Source organism: Mirounga angustirostris, unplaced genomic scaffold, assembly GCF_029215605.1.
Source record: "Mirounga angustirostris isolate CCGP_5_RB_7025 unplaced genomic scaffold, mMirAng1.0.hap1 SCAF_6, whole genome shotgun sequence".
In the NCBI taxonomy this organism is placed as follows: Eukaryota; Metazoa; Chordata; class Mammalia; order Carnivora; family Phocidae; genus Mirounga; species Mirounga angustirostris.
The window spans coordinates 131033412-131047184 of record NW_026991714.1 but is presented as its reverse complement, the minus strand read 5'-3'; the positions used below and the strand labels follow the sequence as shown (position 1 = coordinate 131047184).

General features: G+C 40.4%; 1 protein-coding gene across 1 annotated transcript in view; it reads right to left on the bottom strand.

Moving 5' to 3' along the window:
• Nucleotides 1-13773, bottom strand: part of SORCS3 (sortilin related VPS10 domain containing receptor 3) — a 572838-nt gene that overhangs the window by 198304 nt on the left and 360761 nt on the right. The window contains exon 5 of the mRNA XM_045876297.2: nucleotides 6131-6204. Within this exon, the coding sequence (XP_045732253.1) occupies nucleotides 6131-6204 (74 nt within the window). The remainder of the gene's footprint in view (nucleotides 1-6130; nucleotides 6205-13773) is intronic.

Genomic DNA, 13773 nt, shown 5'->3' with positions numbered 1-13773 from the left:
GGTTTTAAAGATATTCAAAATGTGTGTATTTTGGAAGTAATTATTTCCCTTCTGGTGACGATCAAACCAAAAATATTAAACCCTAACAATTACCAATCCCCCTCTTCCATGTTCTAAGGGATGTGTGCCTAACAATTATTACATTGATTTGCTAGAGGACTGGGGTGAGAGTGATGGGTGGAGAAGTAAAGACAGAGGGTAGGTCACCATACATAAGAAAGCCTGTGATACTTGGGGAGGAAGGGAGGGGAAGGGGAGGAGCTCTGGAAGGGCACTACTCGGACAGTAAGCCTCTGTGACTGAGAGCCTATAGAAAGAGAAGGAAAAGATGAGAAAGTAACCCAGATGATCAGGACTTTTGGAGACAAGTACAGGCAAAGGAATTTTAGAAAGACTCACTGTGTGCTGTGTGATATAATGCTTCCTTGCAACCCATTTAAGAAAATGTTCAGTAAAAAGCAGCATTGCTCTGAAATGTTTTCTGTATTGAATTTGGGTCATAATCACTTAAATGTGACACTCTGCTGAGAATGGGAAAAACACAATCAAAGTTCTTACTTGGGCTACCCAGACACTGGTGCAAGAAAACAATCCTAGATATTAAAGATATATGCACAAAATATTAATGAAACTCTTATTTACGGTAATCAAAAATGTGAAAATTTCCAATGTCCAATAAAAAGAAAACATGGTAATAAAACACGTATCTTTATATAATGAAGTACTGCATAGACAATTAAAAATGATGGTTATAAAGATTTTATACTAACATAAAAATTGCTATAATAGAACATTAAGAGGAGCAAAAGTAGATTGTAGAAATTCACATGTAATGTGTGTAGGCTACAAATGAATGAGCATATGCAGACAAAAAGAAACTGGGGAAAACAAGAAGAAAAGAAGCTTTGAAAGGCAAGATTGTAATGAGAAGTCTTTTAGTCCGTTGTCTTTTTCCATGCCATCCCTTTCTCCTTTAAAAGGCATTTTCCTAGGACCTCCTCTGTACTTTCCCATTTTCCTTACCCTCCTCGTCATGGCCTTTCTGAAAACCAGAAGAGAGAAGCTGCTGGCACAAACGATCACTAGAAATCTACAGTGAGTACACTGACCTTATCAAAGTACAATAGAGGCGTGGAGCCCACCCTGCCTGTCCCTACACACCAGCCACTAATTAGCCTACAACCAGGCATCATAACAGCTCAAAAGAGCAGTCCTCTAGGGAACTTCTTCCTGCCCCTCTAAAGAGGGCTGATCTAAAAACCAGTACTACACGTGGAGAAAGGGGAACCCTCTTACACTGTTGGTGGAAATGCAAGCTGGTACAGCCACTCTAGAAAATAGTATGGAGGGTCCTCAAAAAGTTAAAAATAGAGCTACCCTATGACCCAGCAATTGCACTACTGGGTATTTTCCCCAAAGATACAGATGTAGGGAAAAGAAGGGGCACATGCACCACAAGGTTCATAGCAGCAATGTCCACAATAGCCAAACTGTGGAAGGAGCCATGATGTCCTTCAACAGATGAATGAATAAAGGAGATGTGGTCCATATACACAATGGGATATTACTCAGCCATCAGAAAGGATGAACACCTACCATTTACATTGACATGGATGGAACTGGAGGGTATGTTCTCAGGGAAATAAAACACATGTAAAAATACTCATCAGCTTATATGGTTTCACTCATATAAGAAATAGTGCAGAGGATCATAGGGGAAGGGAGGGAGAACAGAATGGGAAGAAATCAGAGAGGGAGACAAACCATGAGAGACTCCTGACTCCAGGAAACAAACTGAGGGTTGTGGAAGGGGAGGTTGGTGGGGGGGTTGGGGTAACTGGGTGATGGGCATTAAGGAGGGCACGTGATGTGATGAGCACTGGGTATTAGATACAACTAATGAATCAATGAACACTACATCAAAAACTAATGATGTACTACATGTTGGCTAATTGCATTTAAATAAAAATAATACTAAAATAAATTAAACCAGCACTACATCTACTGACTTCTTATAGGGTTTCTTACTCTCAAGACCAGTCATTGTTGCAACCCAAACATCCCAGGAAAGGATTAAGAGTTTAAAGTCCCTGACACCTTAGGGTGTATTACTTTATCAGAACACACTCCTGCAGTGATGGCAAGAAATAGGAACAAAAAAGACCCCGACCTTTCAGGAGACAGAATAATGAAGGGGAAGTTAATAAGAAGAGATACTGGAGACATTCTTTCTCTCTTTCTCAAGGCTATACAAGCAAATTTCATCAGAGCAGAGGCACGTAGAGGCCAACCAAGTTATACCAGAAGAAGGCAACACCTAGGGAGGGTGAGAGGCCATAAAGGCAAAGCTGTGAGCCGCAAGTATTCACATTGGATGTGCAAAGAAAACAATTTTCCCACTGCAGAATGCGCCTGCCTCTTAAATATCTCCCACTGGAAGAGTGGAAATACTATTCATTTGCAGCTCAGTAGGATATTAAAAAACAAAAACAAAAACAAAACAAAAGAAAACACATACTTTTTCCCCATGATAGCTTTGCCCAAGCAGACAAGAAAGGGATTATGTTAAGACATACATTCCACTTTTGTGCTCCGCTTGAAAATTATAATTGCTAAAGCAGCTGGGGTGATAAATGGAAACATAAGACAGGCCTGGTAATCTGCCTGTTAACCAGGTATCAAATGAGTGAAAGGGTCACATATAAAGAAGGAGTTTTCAGGTCAGTCGGTACTATTCTTTGGGCATGCACTGGATAGCTGAATCACTCTATAATGTAAGATTCCTAGGTGACCTCTCTTGATGGGGTTAGAGCATCTGGAATTCACAAAGAAAATTTTACCTCCAGATGAAGCTTTTATAATTGCTGCTAATAAATATTATGTCCCATGCCCTGCCTAACTCAAAGGCACTGTGGGGCACTAAGGAGGAAATGGAAAATAAAGGCAGCCCCTGGCTATTCCCAATACACGTTCATGGCCATTACAGCAAATACGAGGCATGTGTGGTCGGTTCTTCCTCCTGCACCCTTGGCAAAGATGACTTCTGGATCACAGTGTTTTTCCCACAAATCCCCTCCAGGTGCTATTTTCCATCAACTGAAGGCAGAATGAAGAAGAAAATTTACATTCACGAAGGATCTATCCCTAGACAACTGCAAATCTCCAAATTATAGATAACAATATCTGGGCGATATTACTCGTGAACTGCACGTACACTCTCTGTCTACGTACAAGGTAAAAGTATTAACATCATCCTTCATCTCAATGTCTTGTTTTTAGCATGCCTACACTCCCTCCAGTGTGTCCCCACTGTCCCTAACACTCCACTGTACCATCTCTCCCAGAGAAGTAGTTTTAGGGCTTTCTGTTGTTGATTTGTTTTGGATGTACCACTGCACAAGAATTATGACTCAATAAAGAGGAGAGGGCAGTAGAGGTTAGGCTGAGAAGTGGATCTTCCCGAGTAAATCAGATCCAATCAATTGTTATAAGATGTCCACAGGTATACAAATCTCATCATGCATGGGATACAAATTTGTGTCCCAGAAAAATGATGAATCACTTAGGTGTCATGGTCTTTGGAAATGCTAAAAAGCATAATTCTTAATGACTTACAACATACAAATGATAAATCTGATATGAAATTGAAGAGATGAAAGTGACAAATGTCCAATGGATCATATCTGGTCCTTTATAGAACCTTATGAAATTGACAAGAAGAATCTTGTTCCCATTATACAGATGAGGGAACCACAGCTTGAAGAGTCCTTGTGTCAGCCAGAGCAGGGCTCTACACCAGACAGAGGCACAATTTGTCTTTTCTCAAGGAGGTTCCGAGTGAATGTTTCTACTCCCAACCCATACAGGTCATGTCTCTTCAACACAAATGGTTTAGAGCTTTAGACAGACATGGATTTTGTCACTGGGGGAAGAAAATGTCTGTATAAAGTGAGCTCTTCCACTGCAACTCCTATGACACCTAGAAGAATAATCATGGCAATTATACATCAGAAACGAAGAAGTGATAATTACGAAGATGGGATTGCCAGCTACCACTTGGCTAGCCAGCATGGACACTAACTTTTATATTTCCCCATGGGGGCGTATATGAAAGAATCACAGAGTGCAGGAGAGATGAAACACAATTATCAGGACCTGGGGATTTATTTTTTCCACTACACAAAGGAAGAGGGAGGGCAGACTGCAGCTGGAACCTTCTCTTCTTGCTCTTTGCCAAACATAGGAAAATGCTGCCCCTCGTCCACTTACTTTAATTTCCCTCATAAACGATGACAAGGCTTATCCAGTCTATTGCACTTTCCTTTTCCATCAACTTGACTTCCTAGTCAGCCAACAGCCTCACCATCTCAAGAGTTTGTTCCAGAAATAGCAGAGGGCTTTTTTTTTTTCTTTTTGAAGGACCTGTGAGTGATGGCACACCAAGAAACTGGTCCCTCTTGGCTGAGCAAAAGGCTCTAGTCACATAGCTAGTATATCAGAGAAAGAAACACTTCCTTTTTCTGCCTTAGTCTATTAAAAAATCTTAATAGTTTTAAATACAGACCCAATAATAAGTGTAATAACAGTACAGACCCAATAACAGTTGCTCTGAAAAGGGCAAAATAAGTGGGGATAGTCCAGGTGTTGAGTCAAGAGCACTACCCCCCACTCACTGTGTGCAGTCAGTAGGTTGGTACACACTGGGTACTCACGGAATGCTTCTGCAGTTACCTTTCTGAATTTTGGTCACAGTTTTGTGCATACACAGGGGACTGGGTGGAGCCATTGCTTCCAAAGATGTTGGTGTGACTATATATATATGTATGTACAAAGTACTCATCACCATCCACACTACACACACACACACACACACACATCACCTCCACCTTATATAAGACAAAAATGGCCATCTTGTGACTTTTTAAGGGCATTGAACTAAGGTGCTTAAAAAGAGATAGAAAGGGCACCTGGGTAGCTCAGTTGGTTAAGCCACTGCCTTCGGCTCAGGTCATGATCCTGGAGTCCCGGGATCGAGTCCTGCATCGGGCTCCCTGCTCGGCAGGGAGTCTGCTTCTCCCTCTGACCCTCCCCCTTCTCATGCTCTCTCTCTCATTCTCTCTCTCAAATAAATAAATAAAATCTTTAAAAAAAAAAAAAGAGATAGAAAATAGGGACTACTTTCAAAGATTAATTTTGGTTTTGTTTTAATTAAGCATATAATTAAGCATATTAAACACTTGGGTGCATGCTTCTTAATCTCTATTCCTTTGGCTATACCTCTGCTGAAATGAAAGCAAGATACAAGTAAGAAGCCTTTTCACATTGCAGCAGGGAAGAATAAAATATAAAATTATACCAAACCACGTTTAGCTTGCTACAACCAAGGTAAAAATAGCACACACGTATAAAGGAACACCAATTAATAAAAACACTTTCTGATAGGGGGAGGGCTAATTTTCCACTTGGAACATATACTCACTCTTAAAAAAGGCTTTTCAGAATGTGCTCCACAGAAGCTGTTCTGAAGGATTTATCATGTGTGACATAGGAAAAGGATTCTTTAGCGAAATAAGTTTAGGAGGCCTCTTCAGTCTCTGGGTTTCTCCAGAGTCTTAATTATCCTAACATGAACCCTGCATCTTCAGTAAGGCAGAGTTAAATAATCATTACTTAAAATTGCTTAACCATAGAAACACTTAAGAAAGGAGAAGCATTTTGTGGAACTAGTTTTCTTCAGAGTACACTTCAGCAAATACTGCTTTTAGTAATAGGTACACAAAATATATACTTTTCCCAAACAAAGGGAGATTAGCACCCAGCTAAGAGCACCTGGTCATGACCTTCTCATGGAGCACCCTAGCCCAGTGCTTCTCAAACTTTAACGTACACCTGAATCACTAGGAACTGTGTTACGTGCAGACTCCTACTCAGAAGTCTTGCCTGAGACTCTGTATTTCTAACAAGTTCCCAGGTGATGCTGATGCTGCCAGTCTGTGAACCACACCGAGTAGCAAAGGGCTAGAACACATGTGTCTTCAAGTGCTGAAGGTGTCTCCAGTATTATCCTGAGTGCTATGCTCTCTGATAATTCTGTATCCAAGAGGGTAATGGGTCTGCGGCTGGGGCTTACCAGTAAAACCTGTTGGGTGTGATGCGTTCATGCATGAGTTGCCACCGTCTTCCAAAGTCCATGGAGCTATAGAGCTGCAAAACAATGAAGTGAGAAAAGCATAAGCATCAAGGACACTCACTGGTCAACAGAAATACACGTGGCATCCCCCTGGATAAGGACATTCTAGTGTACCAGAGTGCCGACCTGAGTTGGCATCCATTTTATCTAGATAAAAGCTATGAATATGACCATGTCATGCTTATCATGGTGACTTCTGCATCAAGTAGGTGCTCAACATATATCCAATTGACCGATGATTTTGAGCTGAGTGTAAATCCTTTCTGATGCCAACCATCATTCTCTCCTTCAGGGGTAAAGCCTTTCATAAAATTCTCATTTTTCTTCAAATTCCTTGATATCTTTAGCTCCATTCAAAACAATTCAGCAAAATTTATTTAAAATTTATTTACTGAATAGCTCCTACATGTAAGGCACTCTGGTGGACATGAAGATAAAGAAGAGGTAGATTCTGTGTTCTCAGGGAAATAAAACACATGTAAAAATACTCATCAGCTGGCATCTGAGCCAATATTACGTATAAAATATTGCGCTGTTCAAGTTTTATCACTCACTGCTCCTATATATAATCTAAATGAAATGGACTCTTCACTGCCAATAAGGATACCATGCTTGTTTATAGTCCTAGGTCTTCACAGAGATAAGGCCATGCTTACTCCTAAGTAAGCATTACACAAGCGTGGGTGGCTCCCCCCACGCAACCTTTTCCAACCACTTCAAGCCACTCATCTTTCTCCCTTCTCAATTCACTGCACTCATCTTTGGTTTCCACTGAGCACTTATCATGAGGTAATACGTGGTTATGTCTTTCAGATTCATCTGTATTATTTAGTTGTATTTATATTCCCTCAATATATATAAAGAGTTCAACAAATATCTGTTGAATAAATCAATAATTAAAATAGGCACGTAAGAATGGATAGTAACTCATGGAATGAGAAAAAAATTCTAGAAGAGCCTCAAGACTTTGGAAAAATAAAGAAGAACCCCCAGCATGGCTAATAAAGTCAGATTCCACATTCACTTACTTTATGGATGTAGAATCTGACCCCTTTGTAACACATAAGAGAAAGGCCAACATTCCTATCACAGACTAGCCAAAAGTATGGAGTTTATTTTTAATTGTATGCCTGGAAGTATAATAGCTCTGACTGATAATGGAAATAATAATAATAATAGGTGGACTACAGTGCTCTTTCACATATATTTGAGCCTTACAAGGACACTGAAAGGCAAGGCAGTTATGACTACTTGAATCCTTGCTCTCAAGCATTTTCTGATCTGCCAGGGAGAGTCAACCACTCCCTTCAGGTACCATCACCATTTTTACTGTCTGCCTCTAAGAAGCTGTTCACACCAAGGCAATACTGGTTGGCATGTCCCTCCTGCCATTAGGCTATGAGTCATAAGAGAGGCAGGAATCATGCCCAATTCACCTCTGTGTATCAGTGGTTACAGAATACATATACAGGTGAGCACACAAACCTCCTGTTTCATAGTTAATGAACTCAGTCTTGGGGAAGTTAAGTTTTGGTCAAAAGAACTAGGATTTAAGTTTTCTGATGCCTGGCTCCCGTCTTCTTCCATGGAATCATGGTGCCTAGTTTATAATGAAAATTCTATTATTTATGTTCTTCACACTTTCACAGGTGGGGAAATTGGGAAAGGCAAAAGTAGATGGGCCTTAAGTTTATAGAAATGGGGTCAGATGAAGTATCTTCCCATTATCACATCCCCAGTACTGTTCCCCTAGGGAGTGCTGTCTGGCATACCACACCCAGGTAACGCTGCCACCTGTAACGTTCTGAGTCCATAATCTTGCAACTCATACAGAAATAATTTTTGAATGAACTCCTGGTAATCTCAAGTAAGCCTTGGGGGGCTTAAAGAAGTTTTAGCCCATTTAGCCCATATTGCCCATCTCTCAACTTATAAACAGATGACTCTCCTAATATACATACACCACACCAAAGGGGAAAATGGGCCAGAGGTTAGAGCTCTAGAAGTTGAGAAATGGGCAAGATTAACAGGAATGGAAACGGAACAATGAGCCTTCCTAGAGTAACATAACTTGAGCTAGGCCTTTGGAGATAGGTGGTATAGACAGGAGAGAAGGTGGGTAGAGATTTTATAGGGTGAAGAAAACAATAAGAACAAAGGTGTCAATACGGTTAAGATCTTGAACTTGGCTTATGGGGAAGCTTTTAAGAGGAAGCAGAGATGTGATGACTGTCACTGGCTAAAAGGAGGTAGAGGTTGTCTGTCTGCCCATTTTCCTGTCTGTCTCTCTTTCTATATACCCAACTATTTGTGGCTGATCCTATATTTATCTGTATGTATATTTATATTGGGGAGGGTGTTGGGAGGAAGGAGAGAGTTGGTAAGGACCAGACCATTGCATTGGAAAGAATATACCCTTATATTTTTTTTGCAAGGACTGAGATTTCCATGCAGAGTTTTAAGAAATGGGTCACTCTCCTTCCCATGGCAGGTGTCTGAGAGACAGATGCTCAGACTTAAGACACATTTCCCAATTAAACACAGAAGAGACTTCAGTTGGAACCTTCTATAACCCAAAGATACCAGACTCTCTGTCAGCCCAGATTCCAATCATAGAAGCAGAGCTCCAAATCCCTTCAAATAAAACCCAGCATGATTATGTCTTTCTCTGGTGCAAACTCTAGAGACAAGCCAGGAAGAACCATGAGGGTCACACTGACACAGCTGGAGTCTCAATCCTCCAGAGAAATTATCAGTCCTTCCATCATGGAGGATCCGGTAGCAGCAGAATGCCTCCACCACAGCTCCTGCTAGGACTCACCCTTGGGAGAAGCATGACTCCTCTCATCTCATGCTCTTCCTAACAGAGAAAGAACAAGAGATCAGCTGCTGATCTCCTCATCCAAGCCTGTTCCACCTCCTGCCTCCCTTGTCTCTGGTTTTGCTTTTTCAGCTCTTCTGCTTGACTGATGGGAGAAAAATTAAATTGAATTCTCTGCCTAGAGGCTGATTCAGATGAACAGAAAGAGCAGGCTCCTATTCATTAAGAGCTTTTGGTTAGCTACCTTGTCTCTCCATCCACATAAGTTGCTGAGTCTGGAATGAATTTTATTCTACTGCAAGCTGGATCCTTGCAGCCTCTCCATTCACCTACTAAAAGTGTATCAAGAAACCACTATACTTTAAGCACTGAACTAAGGGCTGGAATTACAAAGGTTAAAAACGCCATGAACAGTGGAAGACAGAAATTCAGACAATTACACTGCCATGCAATATATGTCATAATATCATTACTAGTTATCTCCGCAAGGGTTAGACTGAAGGCCATCGGTAGTTTTTCTTTTGGTTATTTGGGTCTTTAAAATTATTAGGACCATGCATTACTTTAGTAATTAAAAAAGCTCTAATACTCAAAGAGAAATAAAGAAATTTAAGCAACCGTTCAATAGTAAGTGTTATAAGATCATTTAATGATATGAAAATGCTTATGATATATTATTTATTTTAAAATATATTGCAAAACATGCATACATTGACACTAATTTTATTTAAGTATTGCAAAAACTTGAAACACATCAGAAGGAGATAGGCCAAAATATTAGCAGTGGTTATTTCTGAATTGTGGGACTATGGGTAACACATATTTTTTAAAGCTTTCTATCATTTTCAGATTTCTTTACAATGGATAATATTTCAGTAGTAATATAAGCCACTGTTCTATTCTACTTTTTTATAATAATAATTTCTAATCATAATGTATACATTATATTTACCTTTAAAACTACCTTTTAAAAGGCCAAAAATTAAAATTCCAACATTTTCCATGAGGGACCTGGAATCAGACAAAGCAATGTGGGATTTTCCACAAAATGGTATTACACAGAGATCATCATGGATAGTGGTGAATCCTTCCTAGGACAAGTAACACATTAGCTCACGTGCTGTTTAAATAGCCCTGCATGGCTTCAACCCAACGTGCTGCATGCAACACTAAAATAGATTTTCTGAACAATAAACATCTTTAGGAACATTTCTTGTCTAGGGGTGCTTGGGTGGCTCAGTTGGTTTTAATCCTCTGACTCTTGATTTCGGCTTGGGTCATGATCTCAGGGATGTGGTATCAAGCCCTGTGTCAGGCTCTGTGCTCAGCACAAAGTCTGCTTGGCCCTCTCCCCTCGCTCTCTCACTCACTCTTGCTCAAATAAATAAAACCTTAAAAAAAAAATTCTTATTTATACAGAATTACATATATGAGACTGTTCTCCACATCCTGCCTCCTGATGCCCCCCGCTGCAAGGATGACATTCCTGAACCTTTAGCAGAGAACAGTCCAGATCCTCTCCCTTCCCTTCTTCCCTTATGTGTCATGGTCTCATATATCATAACAACCACATATTCAGTGGCAACACACACACACACACATACACACACACACAGAAAGCCCTAAATGAATCACTGGAACAGATGGAAAATATGAAAGAAAATGCTCTTTTCCTTATTGATCCAGTTATTAGTTCCCTAATTACATCAGCCTGCCAGGGAAAAGCATCTGATAGCCGAAGAACTAGAGGCAATTTAATCAATGTAATATTCCACAAGAGGAACAACAAGTTGTATCTGGAAAGCTTAAGTCCAAAGAATGATATAATTGCATTAGGAGGTTATTGCTTGAACTGTGTTCCCCCAAAAAGATATGTTGAAGTCCTAGCCTCTAGCATCTCAGAATGTGACCTTATTTGGAAATAAGGTCTTTGCAGATGTAACCACATTAAAATGGGGCCAGGGTGGGCCCTAACCCAATATGACTGATACCCTCATAAGGATAAATTTGGACACACAGACAGGAACAGAGGGAAGACAATATGAAGACACATAGAGAGAAGGCCATGTGAAGACAGAGGATTGAAGTGAGGTATCCACAAGCCAAGGGATGTCAAAGACTAATGACAAATCACCAGAAGCAAGGAAGATGCGAAGAAGGGCTCCCCTTTAAATTCTAAAGGGAATGTGGCCCTGCCAACACCTTGATTTTGGACCTCTAGCCTCCAGAATTGTAGGACAATGAATTTCTATTGTTCTAAGTCACCTAAATCGAGGTACTCTGTTACAGCGGCCCATGTGAAACTAATATAATTGACCCTTGAACAACATGGGTTTGGACTGTGTGCATTCACTTATACACAAATTCTTTTTTCGATAAATGTAGTTCAGTGCTGTCAGCGTATTTTCTCTTCCTTATGGTATTCTTTTTTTTTAAAGATTTTATTTATTTATTTGAGAGAGAGAGAGAGACAGCGAGAGAGGGAACACAAGCAGGGGGGAGAGGGAGAAGCAGGCTTCCCGTGGAGCAGGGAGCCCGATGCGGGGCTCGATCCCAGGACCCTGAGATCATGACCTGAGCCGAAGGCAGACGCTTAACGACTGAGCCACCCAGGCGCCCCTCCTTATGGTATTCTTAATAACATTTTCTTTTCTCTAGATTGCTTTATTGTAAGAATACAGTATCTAATACATGTCACATACAAAGTATGTGTTCATTGACTGTTTATGTCATCAGTAAGGTTTCCAGTCTACAATAGGCTAATAGTAGTTAAGCTTTTAAGGAGTCAAAAGTTATACATGGATTTTCAACTGCACAGGGAGTCAGTGTCCCTAACTCTTGTGTTGCTCAAAGGTCAACTGTACAGACATCTTACACCTACCACGAATAATAATGACAGGGACACCTGGGTGGCTCAGTCGTTAAGCATCTGCCTTTGGCTCAGGTCATGATCCCGGGGTCCTGGGATCGAGCCCCGCATCAGGCTCCCTGCTCCACGGGAAGCCTGCTTCTCCCTCTCCCACTCCCCCTGCTTGTGTTCCCTCTCTCGCTGTGTCTCTCTCTGTCAAATAAATAAATAAAATCTTAAAAAAAAAAAAAAAGAGTAATAATGACAGATCTTGCTACATTTCTCTGGGGTTTTTTTGTGGGGTTTTTGTTTTGTTTTGTTTTTTTGTTTTTTATTTCTATTCCTGACATTTAGTTGTAAGACCAGAAGTCTGGTGTATGACCAGATTGTTGAATCTGTGATTAAAAGCAAAATCTCATTTGCCTATATTTTTCTCTCCTATACATTTTTACCACACCCCTAAGGATAGTATTTTCTACGAATAAATATGAATTAATAATGACCATATGGCGGTAACCAGACATACTCAGAACAGGCAACAAACTATGCATTTTACGGGAGCTTTTGGTGATTCAGCCAGATTCCCTAGAGCCAGCATATCGTCCATAAAGAGGGAAGAATGGTTTGGAACACATTTATATAAAAGCTCTCCTCTGTAGCAAATTCAAACTTAGTGTACAGCTGTCCTGATTGTTTTTTTCTCAAAGCCTATGGAATTTTGGTAGCATTCTGCTGAATCGTGGTCATGATGGTCTTAGACTTTCAAATAAAATGAGGCTGGTTTCTGATAAAAATAAGGTTTCTGCACTTATTTCCTTGGTAGCCACAGAGGGATGGTAGGGCTTGGCTGGGCTATGAAGGACTAAAGGGAGAATCCCCTGGGTTGTGGTAGTATTTATGGTAGGCAGGAGAGAAACCAGGGTCACACAGTAGCAAAGAGTCCTTTCCAACATGTGCCTCTGGTTCCTTCTCAGATGTTCTCGAAAACACCCCTCCCTTGATAACTGGTGGGGACAACCCCATCCAATGTCCCTTGAAGCTCTGGGTACAGATAAGAGCTTCTGTCCTCAGCAGCCTTTTTCCTTTGCCCTTGACAGATTAAGGCATCTCTGCCATAAATATATTTATTTTTTAAAAAGGCATTCACCTAGTATGCCATTCTTTTGTAGAAGGCAACATTTTTCTTCTCTTCTTGAAGATTTCTAAGATGGCTTATATCAGTCATTCCTTTGTTTAACACATATTGATCAAATGTCTATTAACAACCAAGCACTGTGCTACAGGTTTAGGATACATCAATGAACCAGACAAAAGTCTCTGCCCACAGGGATCTTACTTTCCAGTGGAGATCAGGAACTCAAATGCCCTCAAGTCTGTAGTGTGAATGTGCGAGGGAGGTACAAGAAAAATGGTACCATTGTTTGTATTCTTTAGACACATGATCATTTTGCTAGCACTTCACACACAAAGAAACTTTCTTTACTTACTCAAAAAGATGATTTTCCCCATTTTTATTGAAACGCTTGACACTTTAGGGTTATCTTTTGTTTTCCTGCTTTTGATAGAGACACAAGCTCAAAAAACATGTTGCTTTCCTCTCAACTCTAAGGAAAACAGGTGCAAGTGTGATAAACTATCTAGCAGATGACATTTCCCCACAACACTGGGGAGAAACAGGGAATCCAGAAAGCTCATGCTCCATCTAAAAACGGGCTTAACTGTTCCTTAGCTGGACAAAGAGAGCTAATCTAGTGTGATCAGGCTTTGATATTTTTCAAGGGGACTGAAAGTTGAGATCTCTATGAGAAATCTCTGTATTTTTCAGTTTTGGCAAAAAAAAATTTAAAATTTAAAATGTACTGCAGGGTAAATAAGATGTCTTGATCCAGTTGACCAGGGCTTGCCTGAGGACCA